Source organism: Leucoraja erinacea, chromosome 25, assembly GCF_028641065.1.
Source record: "Leucoraja erinacea ecotype New England chromosome 25, Leri_hhj_1, whole genome shotgun sequence".
NCBI classification, from domain to species: domain Eukaryota; kingdom Metazoa; phylum Chordata; class Chondrichthyes; order Rajiformes; family Rajidae; genus Leucoraja; species Leucoraja erinaceus.
The window spans coordinates 13,735,379-13,754,335 of NC_073401.1; the positions used below are offsets into that span (position 1 = coordinate 13,735,379).

Genomic DNA, 18,957 nt, shown 5'->3' on the forward strand with positions numbered 1-18,957 from the left:
CCAGATTTTATCCTAACCTCAGGTGCTCTCTGGAGAGTTTGCACATGCTCCCTGTGACTGCAATGGTTTCCTCCCACACCCCCACGAAGTGTAGGTTCAATGTTCACACATGGGTAGAAACAAGTACTTAGATACAATATTTTATTAACTAATTGTACAGCTTTTCAACATGTACACAATTATTCCTGCATTTATATTTACGTTACAGTTGAAGCATACAATAGTTAGTTACTTCGATGAGTAAAAACATCACCCTTCATTGGGAGGGAATATACCCTTTCACCAAGTTATATACTTTTCCACACACACCAATTAAAATTCCGTTTAGTCCAAAACAAACTAACTTGAAGGACAATGAATTTTCCCAATTTCAACAATTGTGAGAATTAAAGTTAGCTTGCCTTGAAAAATATTGTCAAAGGCCTGTAAACATAACTGTCCAATTATTTTGTGCGCAATTTTTTTGTTTAAAAAGAGATGGCTTCAGTTGAGCACTATCTCCTACACATACAGTAGTGCATTATAGAACATACTCTAAAATTAAAACTCTAGCCCAAAGCAGGTATTGTGTAATGTTTCAGTACAGTATTGCTTAAAAACTAGTTTCTGTGTAGGGGAAGAAAAATGCATTCTGGTCTTTGGTGTGTACTTGTGACCATATGAAAGTTTATTTCCCACTAGGAATAATACAATTTTAGTTTGCGATTATCCAGCATTCAAGTGTGGCAAACAGGTTTTTTTTAATCTTCACCTTTACAAAAAGTCTTTTACTGGATCACTTCATACAAAAATACCCATTTAAATAAAATTGGAACTAAAGCTTATTTTTGCCACGTGGAAGAGTCTGTCACACAGCCACCACCTCCTTCAACCCCAAATTATTCTTTTTGGTAAAATGTAAGGCCTCATGTTGTCAACATTACATATTTTTTTACCAAGAAAGTGGAAAATGTGCATAACCTACAAAGATGCATAAACAACTCATAACGTGGAATGTTGCTACCTTTATTTTTGTATTGTGTAAAAATCTACACAAATTTGTATTATGCAGTCAGGAAAGTTCAAAATGAAATTCAGTGCAGAGCATGCAACTCCATAGACAAAATTGAAAGTAGGATTAAAGGAAGACTGTTACTAAATAGTTTTGGTGCTCTATTCTGGCTTGAATGGAAATTTAAGACATTTTGTAAACTGTCAAATCCAATTTTATAAAGGACAACTTTTCTTTGGGTGGAGCTCCATTTCCCCCCAAAATTTTAGATAGTTACAAAGATGTCTGCTTCTAGATCGGTTTAATTTTTCAATCTGGATAAATATATTTGTCCACTCCAATATCATCGAATAAGCAAAAAATGTAGTAACAAACCAACACCCTTCCTAAAATTAGCACATTTTGATAAAAACGTTTCTTGAATAATTTGTGGTGCAATATAACCATAAGTGGACAAAAAGGTTTAAGTATCTGCTGTCCACCAAAATACTGAGTTTTAAAAAGGTTCCAAAGCATTCAGACAACCAAAATCTAAAAAAAAACATAATTGGAACTCAGATCCATAAATGCAAGCAATGTGCAAAACCAAGGAAGGAGTATAAAGTATTCTAGTTTATGTGACTAACAAAAAAAAATGCCTGTTACAAGCATGTTTAAATAGGAAATTGACATGTACATGGTACATGTAAATAAATTAAGTCATACTATGTACAGCATACATAATGAAACATAACCCCCATATAGGAAAATAAAACAAAATACACTGGCCATATCTTTCTCAAAAATTACCTGATTTACTATGTAGTTAGAAATGGCTTCATGGCTTTAATCTCTCCATGGGCTGCATGCTACAACATTTTATAGCCAATTGTTCTCTACACAAAACCAGAACAATTATGCTAATCCATCAAAATAGTTTTCTGCATCCAGCTATTAGCATAATTAATCTCAACTATTTGAGGCAATTAATAAAGTTAAACATCCATGTTGTTCAGTGGGCGGGTGAAGGATTTTAATATTACGTCATGTGCCATCAACAACGATCCTCAATTTTCAACTTTTATCAGAACGCAATTCTGAACATTGAATACAGGCGACCCCATTATGAGGATTGCTTTCCTAGAAAATAGTCCATATTATGAAGCTGTGTCAAGAAATTCAAGTTGCAAAACTAAGTGCATTTCCTTGCTCGTTCCCCTCCTTCCCTCCCTTCCATCAATTCCAAGCACATTTTATCCTGTATCTCAAATTTCAGTAATTAATTCTGTAAGGGTGAATTTCTGTTACCTGAAAACCCACAATGTGGGGGTCGCCTGTATTTTAAAGCAGTAGTGCCGATGCCTATTGGTTTATGTGCCATCCAATCAAATAATTGGCAAATTATTGGACTACAGTACTGTTACAAACCAAGCATCATGTGACAGGCCATTATCCTTTCTGAACTACTGCCCTAGCAAAGTACTGCTGGAAGAGGTTTATTTTTTCCCTGTATTCAAGCTCATTTAAGATCATTTAGAATCTCTTGCTGACTTTAGGGCTTGTTTTGTAGTGTCAAGCTTTTGCTTGAACGAAGGAAAAATTGTACAGTGAGAATGGCCAGCCTATTGAGAAGTTATCATCGAGGAAATGAAGTCCTGCCAGCAGGAAACAGTGGAATTTGAATTTTCAGGTAAAATGATGCAGTTAGTCTGTATATTCTGCTACTATTGACAGTAGAACAGTGATGTCATCTGGTTTACCCCCTGGAAAACAAAAAAATGGATTTGAAATGCAAATGACTCAACTTGCCTTGAAAAATATTACCAACAACCAATTTTAAGAACGTATGCACGAGAAACATTAGGTTTCTTTAAGCTACAAGGTACATTCTTCATTTTTAAGCCAAACCATACCGTCATATTTTCATTTCATCTTTCAGTGGTTTCTACCATATTCATAAAAAAGTGTACTGTGAGCACAAAACTTCAATTGAGTTATTTTTGCTGTACATAATTTAAACACCCACATAATAATGATTGATAATCTTACCTCGTACATTCAATCCATTATCACAAGCAAATTGTGCAAATGGTGACATGTAGTTTGGATCATATGCTAGTTCATGAGCCTGTTCTGCAATGCTTCTTGCTGTTTGCTGTATGCTTTCATAGTTAGTTTTCTGCAATCACATTGATATAAATAACATCATTCCTACAGAATACAATTATTTAAAAAGACAACACGTGTGGTATTTTATATTAGCTGGTATATTCTGGGTAAATACAAAATGAGCCTTGTAATTGTTGGCAACCAAGCTTCAAGACATCAAAAGAATTGCATTTCGCTTATTATTAAACCACTTATATCTATTTAAATGGCTCACGAAATTCAGCAATTATCCCATATCCATAAAAGGGAGATTACAACTATATACAATAACTTAATAATCTTAGAATATGCATGCACAACTCTTAACATGTAGGCAGCAATACCTGGATACCATTTACCATCCTGGCTGTTCATGGTAATTTTGCAAAACCATTTACCAAGGAGCTTCTTTAAATACACGTACACACCTTGCTCCAGAAATGGATTCCTTGTTCAATCTAATGGTGATAATTGACTTTCAAATTTTAACTTTATTTTTTGATCTGTTCAGATTATCATGGACTATCTCTGCCTTGTCCCGTTTATGATATCTTAAATATAAAATGATACAGTATGGAAACAGACCCTTCAGCCCAACTTGTCCAAGCTACAATGGTCCCACCTGCCTGCGGTTGGCCAATATCCCTCCAAACCTGTCTTATCCATGTACCTGTCCAACTGCTTCTTAAACGTTGAGATAGTTCCAGCCTTAACTACCTCTTCTGGCAGCTTGCTCCATACACCCACCCACCTTGTCCTGCCCATGTTAGACTTACCAAAATGCAACACCTCACATTTCTCTGTATCAAATTCCATCAATCATTCCTCAGCCCACATGGCCAATCGATCAAGATCTTGCTGCAATTTCTCACAACCTTCTTCACTATCTGCAAAACCACCCACTTTTGTATCATTAGCAAACTTCTTAATCTTGCTATGTACGTTCTCATCCAACTTATTGATGTAGATGACAAACAATAATGGGCCCAGAACCGAACCCTGAGGCACACCATTAGTCACAGACCTCCTGTCCGAGAAGCAACCTTCCACCAACACCTATGAAGCCAATTTTCTGTCGATTTAGCTATCTCTCCTTGGAAAGGCTTTTTGCTGTTTTGAATTTCTCCTTTTAAATGGACTGAACCCAATTCAATGGTCAATATTAGACACACGTTCTAATTATGCTTAATTGGCCTTTGTTGTTACAAGGACTATTCCAAATATGTTCGAGAAATATTACCATCTTTCTTATCCCATAATTTTGGAAGTTAAACCTCCCCAACAAAAAGCATTAACAAGGTGTTGGTCTCACTGTTACAATATTATATTTAGTCATTTCACCGATGTCACAAGGTTGCTTACACACAATTACCATTAGAATCTTAAATTCATTCGTGTCTCACTCGTACCCACAAAGTCTGAATGAGCTGCTCTCTAGATCTTACATATTTTACAGTTGAACTAATTTCATCCTTGACTGCTGGTTTAGAATGGCTACATTTCTTTAGAACCTATGTTCAATTCCTAATCCAACTGAAATAGTTGAATATGAATTCTTTGAAATTAAGAATATAGGGGTGATCTTATTGAAAGACAAGACCTTTATGAACCATGATTGGGTTGACATTGGGATGATTCCACAAGTGGGAGATTCTCAAACAAGACACAATTTTTTCAAAATAAGGGCCCATTAATTTAAAACTGAAGTGCGTGGGAAAAGGGTAAAGAACCGTTGGAATGTTCTACCTAGGCAAGTTGTGAAGGTAAGCTCACTGGAGGATCATTAAAATGAAAATAAAAGATTAGGGAATTCAGGGCCATGGAAAAATTCAGGGTCAGGGAACTGGCATGGAAAAAGATTTGAGGGCTGGGGGGGGAAATCATTCATGATAATATTGAATAGCGAGCCAGGTTTGAGGGGCAAGCTGGCCTATTCCTGTTCCTACCTTATAACCATTCTATAGCCATGTCTCAGTCATGCTACCTTGGCATCCCTTCCAAGTCGTATTTACTAAAGCAATCGTAGATTTTCCATATATAGAAATGCAAAGAGCCGTTTGGCAGTATGCAAGTCTAATGTCTCAATCTTAAATTATTTTATACCAACAGCTTTTCTCCTACCTAAACATTTTTTTTCAAACTGATCTAATTCTAACATAGCACCCCGGCTATATTTTAATGGGGAATAATTGGTTAAGTGCTGTGCCTTAGAGCCTTATGTTTTACAGTACGAGTCATCCATGAGGGATCATCTGAAAAACTGCACTCAAATGAAAACCAGCCATTTTGGGATTTCACATAATTGCGTAATGCAGCAGATGACTAAAGCGTGTTTACAAGGAGATTTTGTTTGTGAATTGTCAATTGCTTTTCATCAAATCTCTAGAGAAATTTCAGATCACCAACAGCCAGACAGTTGCACGATAATTGCACGTCAGTGTGCATCTAGATCAATTTAAAACAGCTGCAAATACTGATGTTGGTAACAACTTGTATTTACAACCATTAGATTATGGGATTGTATCCAAGGCAGATCAGTAACACTGCTTATTTCTGAACACTCATTGATCGGACAATCTTCATAAAGGAATTAAGGAAAATTATTATTTTATTGATTATACAGGAAAAATTAGTTAAACACTTTTAGCAAGTTGTGAGATTTCAAGAGTGAATCCAAGGGAAAACGCAGAAATCACAAATCCTCCCCAGCTACTATTTTCCTTTATGGTCATTGTGTCCTTGTATGTTGTGGAAATTGCTGAACCAGTGTTTTATGGTTTCTTGAGGGAGCAAGGAGATTGCACATTCCATTTCACAGCACAGTTAAAGCATATAAAGGTTAGCCCTGAACTATCTAACCAACAAATCTTGATCAAATGACTGATAGCTTGATATTTCTGAGAAATAGCACCAGGTCAAAAGTGACTGGATTTGATTTTTAAGAAAATAGTTGTAATTTAAAAAAAGTACAGATATTTAGCCAAAATATATTCCTGGCAAAAGACTTTTGAGCTCCTAAAGATATAAAGAAACGTGGGGGGTGAGAGCGAAAGTGGTTGACTGAACCAAACAGTCGAGTTTGCTAAAGGCCAAGTGTATCATAACACAAAACTGACAGTATCAAATAGCCACGAAAGGCTGGAGTAACTCAGCGGGTCAGGCAGCATCTCTGGAGAAAAGGAATAGGTGACGTTTTGGGTCGAGATACTTCTTCAGACAGAGTCAGGAGAAAGGGAAAGGAGAGACATAGATAGTGATAGAGAGATATAGAACAAATGTATCAAATAGCCACTGCTTTCACAGCCAACTCAAATGAAAAACAGGATTAAAATGATGTGATCTAAAATCATTGTTCAAAGGTATCATATGAAAATATGCACAACAACAAGTGAATAACTCCATACGAATTTTTACATTATCCAATCTCTTAAAAAAATGCTATTGCCAACTTCTGCTTAGGCAGTATGCCCTGACACAAAACTGACAGTATCAAATATCACTTCTCTTTCACAGCCAACTTGAACAAACATGGTTAAAATAATTAAATCTAAAAGCATTGTTCAACAATAATATGGGGTGGGAGATTGCAAACTTCACGTGGTCCACCCTGTTTCGACGAATGCAATCAATCTGGTGTGCACAATCAAATAAGATCAAATAGAACACGTTGTCCTACAACTTTAGGCTGTGCACGGCATTATCAAGAAGAACAACAATAAACTTATGCACAACAAGCGAACAGCTCAATGAGAATTTTGACATTAAACAATCTTTCCTTAAAAAAACCCCAATTTAACCATGATCCAAATCAATATTCAACAAGGTCATCTGGACACTGCCCCAACACGAATACAAAACATACATTAAAATATCAGTACATTAAGCAGGATGCAGTTATACAATTGATCTAATTGATCCAAACAATGCCCCATATCTATTAATAAAATGTGATTTGTACAGACAATATTATCTGCCTGAAGCCAAGGAGAATAAATTGGTTTTTTGGAGAATAGTCCTATGTAAACTCTCGGTAACCTCAGATTTAATAGTGTTTAAGTGACATCATGAAAAAATTAGGCCACTTTAGTTTCTTACAAAACGGCTAATTCTACAATGTAGCAGGATACACTTTTAAAGGGATTTAACTTTAACCTTTGGTTGCTTTACAGTTTTCACTGAATAGGAAATGACAAGCATTTTGAAAATGTATTGCATTTACACAAAAGATACCTTTAGCTTCTTTAGCTCTTGCAAAATCATGTAGTCAGGCATGTTATCAAATAATCCATCTGTTGCTGTCAAGATGATATCTCCTATTTGGACATCAATGGAAGTGCTGTCAGCAACATCAGGGCTGTGTGGACAAATGCATTAAAGTTTTCAGGCCATCAGAAATAAATGCAAATCGGGTAACATTTATTCCGACAATTAATGGAATTAACATAATGGCAACACTTACAATCATTTAAATTGTTTGTCATAGCCACATTATAAACAACCCTTGTTTTCAAAGCACAGCAGACTTGAAATTGCTGATTCTCTAGCAGGAAGACTATTAGGCATTTTTTGCTTATACTGTATTCAAGTAAATGTGTGGGCTTCAGAGGCCGAGCCAGCATTTAATAGTCCATCCTAATTGCCCTTGCGAAGGGCATGGTGAGCTGTCCTCTTGAACTGTTGCAGCCTTGGAATGTGAGTATTGAGTAGGGAATTTCAGGAATTTGACTCAGCAGAGCAGCAACAATATGTTTCCATGTCAGGATGGAGTGCGACTTAGAGAACTCCCAGTTGGTGGTGCTCCCATATTTTTGGTGCGCTTGCCCTTCTAGCTAGTAGAGGATGTGGGTTTGGAAGGTGTAAATGGTACACACTGCTACATCTGTGCATCAGAAGTGGAGTGAGTGGTTTTGGATGGGGTGCCTGTGCTGCTATGTCCTGTATGGAGCAGTGCTTTGTGTTTTTGAGCGCTCCCTGCAAGAGAAGAGTATTCCATCACACTTGAGCCTTGTAGATGGGGGATAGGCTCTGGGGAACTAGGAAGTGAGTTGTTCGCTGCAGGATTCCTATCTTCTGGTCTTGTCGCCACATCAAGTATATGGATCCTCCAGTTCAATTTCTGGTCAATAATAATACCTAGGATGTTGATAGTGGGAGATTCACTCTTGGTGGCGCCGAATGATGGCTGCCTCACCAACGGTCTGTCTCATCTTTTTCCTTCTTTGTTGATTTTAGTTGTTGAATGTATGTTTTAGTGTACCTTTAGATTTGAATTATGTGGGGTGTGGGGGAGGGAACTTTTTTAATCTCTTTCCCCAACGGAGACGCGGCTTTTATCCGTATCGTATCTCCGTCCGCACTGCAGCCTAACATCATAGGAGCTGGCGACATCTCGCTGAGGATCGACCTCGGTAGCTCCAACTGCGGAAGCCTGCTGACTTAACATCGCAGAGCTGGTGGTCCCTTTGCCAGGGATCAACCTGGGAAGCTCCAAGCGTGGGAGCCTGCGGACGTAAAATTGTGGAGCTCGGGGTCCCTGTTTAGGGACCGACTTCAGGAGCTCCAACCACGGGAGCTTCGACCGCCCCGACACGGGAGCTTCGATCGCCATGACGGTTCAACTGCCCCGACCTCAGGAGAAAAGGAGGAAAGAAGATAATACTTTGTTGCCTTCCTTCACAGTGGAGAATGTGGTGGAGCCGCTGTGGTGGATGTTTATGTTAAATTTTATGTAGTTGTGTGTCTTGTTGCTATTTTTGGTATGACTATGGCAAACCAAATTCTTTGTATGTTGCAAAACAAACTTGGCTAATAAAATTACGATTACGATTCAGTGATGGTAATGCCAGATAACTGGATTTTTTTACTTGTTAGATATCAACATTAATTGCCCAGCATCTGTGTGGCACAAGTATTACTTGCCACCCAATGGCTGAGGCCTGGATATACTCCAGATCTTGCTGCATTTAGTTGTAGTCTACTTCATTATCTGAGAAGTGAATGGCACTGAACATTGTGCAATCATCAGTGAGTATCCCTTGTTCTCATCTTACAATTGAAAGAAGGCCATTGATGAAGCAGAAAATGATAGTTTGACTATACACTATCCAGATAGGCTGTGGGCCGAACATCATAAATGTGTACCGAGATCGTTTTTGCTATCAAGGCAAATTATACCATACAAAAAAAAGCCACACCATACCAAAGCACCCAATTATTTTTATTTTTTTTAAAAGAGAAACAGAAGTATATAGTATTATTTGTCACATCTTTCCCACATTCTTCCATTTTCAAAGTTCTGAATGGAATGCTATCAAATATTTTTGGAAGAATGGACATCTCCAGTCCCTTCCAGCTAAAGATCATGAAGCTCAAGATCAATCTTTTGTCCTCAAGATAGAATCCATCCATTGAGTTGGCTCTGCAACTTTCCCCAATCTCGCTCCACATTTTGTTGCCCAACTGAAAGTTTCTCCCAGCAGCCACACCATGACGTGATTTTTTTGTTTTCCTTCTAATTTCTTTACCCTTTCCTGGCCTCCTTTCTTATCAATTGCTGGCTGCACAATCACTTTCTGGTCCATCCTTACGAATTAACCTTTAGACATAGTTCATAAGGTCATGTGATAGGAGCAGACTTAGGCCATTCGGCTCATCAAGTCTACTCTGCCATTCAATCATGGCTGATCTATCTCTAGCTCATAACCCCCATTAACTTGCTTACTCCCCATAACCCCCGACACCCGCGCTAATCAAGAATCTATCTCTGCCTTAATATTCATTGATTTGACTCCACAGCCTTCTGTGGCAGAATTTCACAGATTCACCATCCTCTGACTAAAGAAATTCCTCCTCATCTCCTTCCTAAAGGGACGTCCTTTAATTCTGAGGCTATAACCTCTAGTTTTAAACTCTCCCACTAATGGAAACATCTGCTCCACATCCACATCCCTTTGCCAGTCTTGTTGGTAATTATAGCATGCTTCATCCCACATTCACTATCATAGGTGTCATTAAGGGTACCATGGAGCAGAAAGAAGAGAAAGCTCAAATGATTCCTGCAATATAGAAGCACTCTTTTTTTAACATTAGGATCTGGTTCGCCTGCAATCTACTTGCAGATTCATACAAGACTAGGATGAAGTATTGTGGCTCATAAATAACCTTGAATCCATAATTTAGCAGATTTAATGCCTTTAGAATTATTTTTTAAAAAGCATCCAAATAGACGTTAATTCAACACATAGTAGGCAGTCTCCTTCTATACTAATGATAAACATTTTTATATAATGAACCATGTTTTACCTGTCACTCAGAACTACACCTTCGGCTTCAGGTGGCGGTATTGACAATTGGAAAGGGGTGTTAAAATAATGTTGTTGCTCGTCTGACCGGTGAACCACTTCACCTCCCCGGACTACCAGAAACCCAGAATCCCCTAGGTTTGCTGTGTGCAACTGATGGCTTCTTCGGTCCAGAACAACTAAACAAGCGGTACTACTTCCTGCAAGGGAACAATGGATTAAATTAAGCAGAATGCTGAAAGGAAGATAGATACAGATTTAAAGGCAAATACAAAGTGATTATAAATATGAAATGTACTATTGTAAGATGAAAAAACACTTCTTGCCATTTAATGGTAGAAAGCAAGATAGATTTTAGTTCCAAATGTAGAATTAAGTATTTGTGTACAATTAGATACATAGCAAAGATAGAATAAACCACTATCTAAACAAGCATGGTTCTGGTAATTAAAACATAAGCTGATATCCAACAATATGCTTGCTGTATGATGCAGCCGTGAATGATTTTGATATTCTGGATACAGGATGCCTAAAGAGTTTTATTAACTAAAATTAACAACAATATTTTATAGTTATTGACTATGACTATCAAAAATTAATATAGCCTTGTACAATGTCACTGTCCAATCTGTTTATGATTTTTATTTCTAACTCATTAAAAACCCAAAAATAACAGCTGTAGAGAATTTATTGCCCCCAAATTGTTTAAATTATTATCATAGTTTAGAAGATCCAACATATAATGGTATAGCATTTCCAGATGATTTGCAATTGACAATCTGGACAGATCATATACTTAAAATTAAGCTGATTGTTCAAAATTCATTTTAATGTGATGAATGTCATGAGAAAAATTAATTGACCATTAACAGACTTTGCATAGAGGTCGTGGCAAGTCATTTCCAGAACTACTAAAGCGTAACAGACCAAGTGATTACACATGAATGGTGATAGATTTTTCTAAGTTCGAGTTATAATTACGATCTGGAGCTGAAGCTGCAAGTGGTGGCACTCTATTGCATTTGATGCCTTTGTACTCTGTGTTGTAAAGGCCATAGGTTGGAAGGTCTGTCAGAGTTCAAGCAGTTGAGTGCTTTGTAAAAAATAAGAAGTGTGTGAATATTCAAGGTAGTGGGCGGGTGCCAGTCAAGCAAACTGCCCTGGATGGCACCAACATTCCTGAACAATGTTGGACCTGCACCCATTTAGGCAAGTGCACAGTATTTCATTACACTCTTTGTACTTTGCAGACAGTTAAATATTTGGGGTGTCAGAGAGAAAGCCATTCATTGCTGGATATCCCTTCTGTGAACTTCCCTTGCAGTTACAGTATTGCCAATATTTTTTCTCAGATTTCCTTTGTTGCTTGACTGCTTTATTGAGAAAGTATATTTTGTGCATTCATGGTGAATGTTCCATTTAACCCTATGAAAGGATGCGGGCCAATGAAGCAGGTGAACACAGCAAGACCTAGGTTATATTTGCGGTGTCTGATATAATTTGCATAATCAAAATATTCAATGAACTGGCAAGATTGAATACCTTAACAGAAAGCAATTTCTTCCCCCAAATATTCATAGTTAATAATGTTAACTGATACAGACTTTAGGATAGCTGAAAACAGATGTTACAGAACAAAACTTTGAGCAACAAAATCTTTAAAAAATTGAAAATGTCTTATACATCGTATTAAGTAATAATAAATTGGTGGCGCTCTCCTGTGCACGGCTGCCCTGCCAGCAGTTGTCTGTCTTTTCATCGTTTTATTTTAATTTTTAGTTAGTTAAAGTGTTTTGTTTTGAGGTCTAGACTTTTTTGTGTGGGGGGGTTGGGGCGGGAGGGGGAAACTGCCTTTCAGGGTCCCTACCTGGTCGGAGAGGCAGCTTTTCTCCGGGCTGCAGCTTCGACCCGTCCTCGTGGCCTACCAGCGGGCCTGGAGCGGCGTTTCCTGTCGCGGACCGCCCAGAACCTCGGCTTCGGCGGCAGCACAGCGCTGGAGCGCTATCGTGGAGCGGGCGATGCCTTGCCTGGGTCGCCGCGCTGGAGCTGCAGGGAGCTGAGACCGCCGGGTTAAACATCGCGGAGCTGCGGGACTGTGGAGCTGCCAGCTGCGGCGCCGAACTTTACACCGGGAGCCTGGGATCTCGCGACGAGATCGCCAGTTGTGGAGCTCCAACCGGCGCGGCCTTGTCGGCTTCGGAATTCGGGGCCTCCAGTATGGAGGCGGCCGTTCCAGGGTTCCCATGCCGCTGTGAGGACTCTCCCGACGCCGGAGCACCACCACCCGGCGAGAACGGCCAGGAACATCAGGCTTCTGTAGAGGCAACTGTGGAGGCCTTAATAGGCCCGACTATGGGTGAACTGGGGTTGGGGACTGGACTTTGTGCCTTCCCTCATGGTGGGAGCCATTGTGGAGGGATGTTCTTTGTGTTTAAGACTCTCATTGGTGTTATGTCTGTATTCTTTCTTTGTGTGCTGCAAAATGGCAAAAAGCATTTCACTTCATTACACCGCGATGTATGTGAATGTGACCAATAAAATACCTTTGATACCTTTTGAAATAAATAATATTCAATATTTTAGCTAGGAGACAGACTGGATTATATAATGTTTTAAATTAATATTAAAGATTACATCAGCTTTAATTACATAAGTGCAATCTGCATTTGGAGTTCGTGGAAGTCTGGCGCTACTTTCAAATTAATTGTACAACTTTAGGCCTCAACCCCTAAAAAACAGAAAAATCTCCTTTGCATTCTTTTTATACAGTAGTGCTTTATAAGAAGGTTGGTAACTGAATGCAAGTTTGAACTGATCCAAATTTTAATTTTTATTTACCCTATTTAATATTGAAAGCATATATAGATCAGCCACGATTGAATGGCGGAGTAGACTTGATGGGCCGAATGGCCTAATTCTGCTCCTGCAGCTTATGACCTTGTGATATACATAGTTGATACCTTAAAAATGTTATACTTATATCTGCTTGACCAATCATATCTACTTTTCCATCCATTAACCATTGATGCATGCATTTAAAGAAAACATGCCAGGCTTGACTGAAAACCTACCAGTGTTAGAGATGTTATAATTAAGATAAAATGCAAAATATTACACAAGGGTTATTAAAATGAGACAACTAAAGTCAACCAATTATAACATGTAAAAAGGTCACAAATCGATGGAAAGCACAATATCTGAGCAAGCCTCAGTAGGAGAAACTGTCTGAGCTTAACTGGCTAGCCATCCGTATGCAATATAGGAAAGCAGTAAAAAGGGTGCATTTGTTGCTAGAATTTCCAACAGGATGGCTTTGAGAAACTAAAACCATAAGGCAACCCTGAGGCATCATTCTATAATTACATAATAAAGTATGGACAGTTGAGAGCACTGAAGGCATAGACCATAGAAGAATATGACAAATGTGGAGCAAAACAAATTGCAGATGTGCGGGCAGGGTTGAATAATGATCTGCAAAGTACTTCAGAGCTTAAATAAAATGAATGAGAACTGGCTTGAGTTTATTTCTTTCCAATGAAACAAGTCCAGCTTACAGTGCCCTCCATAATGTTTGGGACAAAGACCCATCATTTATTTATTTGCCTCTGTACTCCACAATTTGAGATTTGTAATCACATGTGGTTAAAGTGCACATTGTCTGATTTTATTAAAGGCCATTTTTATACATTTTGGTTTCACCCTGTAGAAATTACAGCAGTGTTTATACATAGCCCCTCCATTTCAGGGCACCATAATGTTTGGGATACATGGCTTCACAGGTGTGTGTAATTGCTCAGGGGTGTTTACATTCCTCCTTAATGCAGGTATAAGAGAGCTCTTAGCACCTAGTCTTTCCTCCAGTCTTTCCATCACCTTTGGAAACTTTTATTGCTGCTTATCAATGACCAAAGTCAAAAAAGCCATTATAAGACTGAGAAACAAGAATGAAACTGTTAGATACATCAGCCAAAGAATAGGTTTACCAAAATCAACTGTTTGGAACATCATTAAGAAGAAAGAGAGCACTGGTGAGCTTAATAATCACAAAGGGACTGGCAGGCCAAGGAAAACCTCCACAGCTGATGACAGAAGAATTCTTCTATAATAAAGAAAAATCCCCAAACACCTGTCCGACAGATCAGAAACACTCTTCAGGAGTCAGGTGTGGATTTGTCAATGACCACTGTCCGCAGAAGACTTCATGAACAGAAATACAGAGGCTACACTGCAAGATGCAAACCACTGGGATGGCCAGGTTACAGTTTGCCAAGAAGTACTTAAAAGAGCAACCACAGTTCTGGAAAAAGGTCTTGTGCACAGATCAGCAAAACTTAACATATCACAGTGATGGCAAGTCCAAAGTATAGAGGAGAGAAGGAACTGCCCAAGATCCAAAGCATGCCACCTCATCTGTGAAACAGTGGTGGGGGTGTTATGGCCTGGGCATGTATGGCTGCTGAAGGTACTGGCTCACTTATCTTCATTGATAATACAACTGCTGATGGCAGTATCATAATAAATTCTGAAGTGTATAGACACATCCTATCTGCTCAAGTTCATACAAAATGCCTCAAAACTCATTGACCAGCGGTTCATTCTACAGCAAGACAATGATCCCAAACGTACTGCTAAAGCAACAAAGGAGTTTTTCAAAGCTAAAAAATGGTAAATTCTTGAGTGGCCAAGTCAATCACCCGATCTAAACTCAATTGAGCATGCCTTTTATATGCTGAGGAGAAAACTGAAGGGGACTCGCTTCCAAAACAAGCATAAGCTAAAGATGGCTGCAATACAGGCCTGGCAGAGCATCACTAGAGAAGACACCCAGCAACTGGTGATGTCCATGAATCGCAGACAGCAAGCAGTCATTGCATGCAAAGGATATGCAACAAAATACTAAACGTGACTACTTTCAATTACATGACATCGCTGTGTCCCAAACATTATGGTGCCCCGAAATGGGGGGACTATGTATAAACACTGCTGTAATTTCTGCATGGTGAAACCAAAATGTATAAAAATGGCCTTTATTAAAATCTGACAATGTGCACTTTAACCTCAAGTGATTTTTTCTATTACAAATCTCAAATTGTGGAATATCTCAGAGGCAAATAAATAAATGATGGGTCTTTGTCCAAAACATTATGGATGGAACTGTATATGTAAACACTTTCTTACTTACACCAAGATCTATTTGTGTTAAAGTAAAAGTATATTGGATTCCTAACATAAAATCAAAGGAATACAACTAATTTTAACCATAAAAGTAAAATTGTAGCAACTCTAGAAGATACAAGTAAATAACCCCTTTTCAAAGCCAAAATCAATCCTTCAGTTCCTTACCTAGCAAAGGGACTTTATTTTGTAATAATTCACAATAGCTTGCAGTAAGGATTCCTACAGGATTAGATGGTGCAAAGCGCCCTTCCCGTACCAAGCGCTCACATGTTCGCATCAGGGTCCCCGAGAATTGGGAAGGATCTACTCCATAATCTCTCCAACCTCCAACCCCATCTGCGACTCCTAAGAAAAAAAACATCAGTTGATATGCAAATATTAGTGATACTTTCAGTCTAATTTTTTTCCAGTTTTCCAAAGTTAGTTACTGGAAAATCACAGAAAAATCATGTGTCAGAGAGCCACTGGTCCAGCATTTGCTCAACCATTTCAATACCGGAACACACGCGGTATGCCCGACTCATCCCACAGGCCTCCCAAGTGACTGTGGTGAATCTGGGCGGTGAGGCCTGTCTGAGCCGAAGGAGCCTCAGCGGTGGCGGTGATGGGAGCCTCGGCAGCAAAGTTGGAATCGGCGGCAACAGGAGCCTCGGTGGTGGTGGGGCCTCGTGGTCAATGAGCATGAGAGGGAGGGGAAGATAATGGAGACCCATGGTGGGGGGGCCACCATGAAGAACAATGGGGACCCGGCATATGGGGACAGCCGTAAAGAACAATGGAGGACCCAGCATTGGGGGACGGCTGTGAGGGACGGTGGGAGAACAAAGGGGGGCCCGGTGTGGGAGCACTCTAGTGTAGAATCCTCTGTCCAGGGGATAAGTCTGTGTTCGCTTGTTTGTTCATTTGTTCCAGCTCTGTTCCAGCACACGGCAGCCAGCCAACTGTCGATTGTTTTTTTCTTTTTGTTTTCACCATTAATTTCAAGTTTTTGTGCGCCTTGTGTGTTGTGACTGTCGGCAGACCAATTTCCCTCCGGAGATGTATAAAGTTTTATCGTATCGTATGAAATTTTACAGCAGTCAACAAGTCTCTTAAATGCCACTATTGTATGTTTCCATCACTACTTCTGGTGTATGTTCCAAGCACTTAAAAAAACCTGCCCCACAATTATACCCTCTAATATTTGACCATTCCACCCTGGGAAAAGATTTATGACCATCAATTTTATAAACTTCTATTATGTCTCCCTTCATCTTCCAATATTTCAGCGAAAATAATCCAAGTTGCCCAACCTCACCTTTAAAATGAATATCCTCTAATCGAGACAGCATCCTGGTAAACCATATTTCATATTTTTTTTTAATCAGGCAATCAAAAATGCACAGAGCGTGGTCTAACCATAGTTTTATAAAGCTGCAATACGACTTCCTGAGTCCAATACTGATGCCCCAACCGATTAAGGCCATGCAAGTCCATTCTGACTTCACAAAGCTGTGGAATGGGACCCCAAGACCCCTTTGCACAGCAATGTTCTATTAAAGCCCTGTCCCACTGTACGGGTTCATTCAAGAGTTCTCCCGAGTTTGCCCTGATTTGAACTCGGAGGTTTACGGTAATGGCCGCTCGTAAGTACTCGGGGCTCTCGTGGACATTTTCAACATGTTGAAAAATCTTCACGAGTCTTCCCGAGCTTACCACGTTTCCCGAGTACCTGCCGTTAGCGTTACGAGCCGCTAAGAGATGGCCCCGAACTCCGACGTACCCGCTAAGTACATTCTACGTGCTTCCACGAGTTTGATTTTTTTTAAACTCGGGAGAGCTCTTGAATTAACTTGTAGTGGGACAGGGCTATCCTGTCATTAACTCCCTACTTTCCCCTTGATTTGACCTTCCATACCTCACATTTACCCGGAATAAATTAAATCTGCCATTTCTCCGCCCACATCTGAAACTGATCTACATCCTGCTCTTGAAGTCTGAAGAAGGATCGCAACGGGAAATGTCACAAATACATGTCCTCTAGCACTGTTACTCCAACCGTGTTTTGCCGCTGTATCCTTTGACAGTCTTCTTCCCAATTTGCAACTACGTCAATGTTGTGTTGTCTGCAAACTCATTTTCGTATACATACGATATCCCAACACTGATCCCACGTGTTGAATGCAGTCGTAAACTAAATTATTTCAACTTCTTACCCATTTAGAGGTCTTCCCAGTTTTTGTGAATGTCAATAAACAGATATTTACAAGCAGTCGCAAAGACTTGATAGTAATTAGCTGTCACAAGACCTGTCAGGGCGGTCCGTTTCCGTTACTTGAGGCCTAACAGGGCTCGCAGACTGCTCCATCTTGCGGAACAGCCTCACCAACGAGATCGGCACAACGCTGAGAACCAAAGGTATCTTGGAATCCAACTCACTGAATCAAATGCAATTAACCAGAGTGTTTCAAAATGAAGTTTCGTAACGAATTCGCGTCCACGTTAAAGTAAATTGTATCCGTTTCATTTCAATTTATAAATGCGGAAGTCAGGCTCAGAACTACTGTAGTTTGCAGTATTATTACTGTGAAAAGGTTATGCTCAATTAAAATGTTGTGGCCAGGCGGGGTAACTACGAAATGCACAATTTTAACATAGATGTAGGTGCAAGCTAAATGGTGGTAGGTGGATATTGGTTATCTACCCCATTAGAAACGATTGTAATAATTTGGGTGATAGATTATTTAATGACTAGGAAAGAGTACAAAAAAATGGTTATGTGAAATATTACATGTGATCTTTCTCGTGTAGTGAGCAAGCAGTTCACGACTTAACAGATGGACAGCGACCTGCGGGTTATCGGGTGATTTAAAGACAAAATGAGCCGATGTAATAATCAGAACTCGCTGAATTTAGTCATTCTAAGCCCGTCGCTACCGCGTAGGCCTTTGTCAAGAGACTTGACTCTCTCAAACCTAGTTGCTCCATGCCGTCGTTTTCATTCTTCCTTGTATACGCAACGAAATAGCTTTTCATTTACCTCGGTACACGTGACAATAAACTCTATTTAAATATAATTGACCGAAAATAAATACACCAAGTGATAAAAAAAAGTGAACCGCTCACCCAAAACGTCGGCACTTCGGTGTTTGGCTATGAAGCACGCGTCGTCACCGTAGCACATTCCTTTCTTTAAAATCCCTTTCCTGAAGTCCTTCCCAAAGCCGCAGCTGGCTGTCACCAGACTATAATCCCGAGAATCAGTCTGGGAAAGTCCCCCCAACACCGCCCTGGCCACCAGTCTTCCGTAGGAAAACACGGAGAACATGCCCGGGAGCTGATGCGGCGGCGACCTTCCCGCGCACCGTGACCTGCTCCGGG

General features: G+C 39.6%; 1 protein-coding gene across 1 annotated transcript; it reads right to left on the bottom strand.

Moving 5' to 3' along the window:
• Window positions 1-127: 127 nt before the first annotated feature.
• LOC129709417 (protein phosphatase PTC7 homolog) lies at window positions 128-18,914 on the bottom strand. The gene is made up of 6 exons (XM_055655781.1): window positions 18,703-18,914; window positions 15,763-15,942; window positions 10,421-10,619; window positions 7,349-7,472; window positions 3,020-3,149; window positions 128-2,733 (listed from the first exon to the last, which is right to left on the bottom strand). The coding sequence occupies exons 1-6, from the start codon at window positions 18,902-18,904 to the stop codon at window positions 2,675-2,677; spliced, it is 894 nt and encodes a 297-aa protein (XP_055511756.1). The 5' UTR covers window positions 18,905-18,914; the 3' UTR covers window positions 128-2,674.
• Between the last annotated feature and the right edge of the window lie 43 nt (window positions 18,915-18,957).

Bases quoted from the DNA above. Each gene is read 5' to 3' on its own strand.
- LOC129709417 (XM_055655781.1), bottom strand. From the start codon at position 18,904: ATGTTCTCCGTGTTTTCCTACGGAAGACTGGTGGCCAGGGCGGTGTTG. The intron at 3,150-7,348 runs GTATCTTTTGTG...ATGTGATTGCAG, and splicing joins AAGAGCTAAAGAAGCTAAAG to AAAACTAACTATGAAAGCAT. The intron at 2,734-3,019 runs GTAAGATTATCA...TTTGTTTTCCAG, and splicing joins TAATGGATTGAATGTACGAG to GGGGTAAACCAGATGACATC.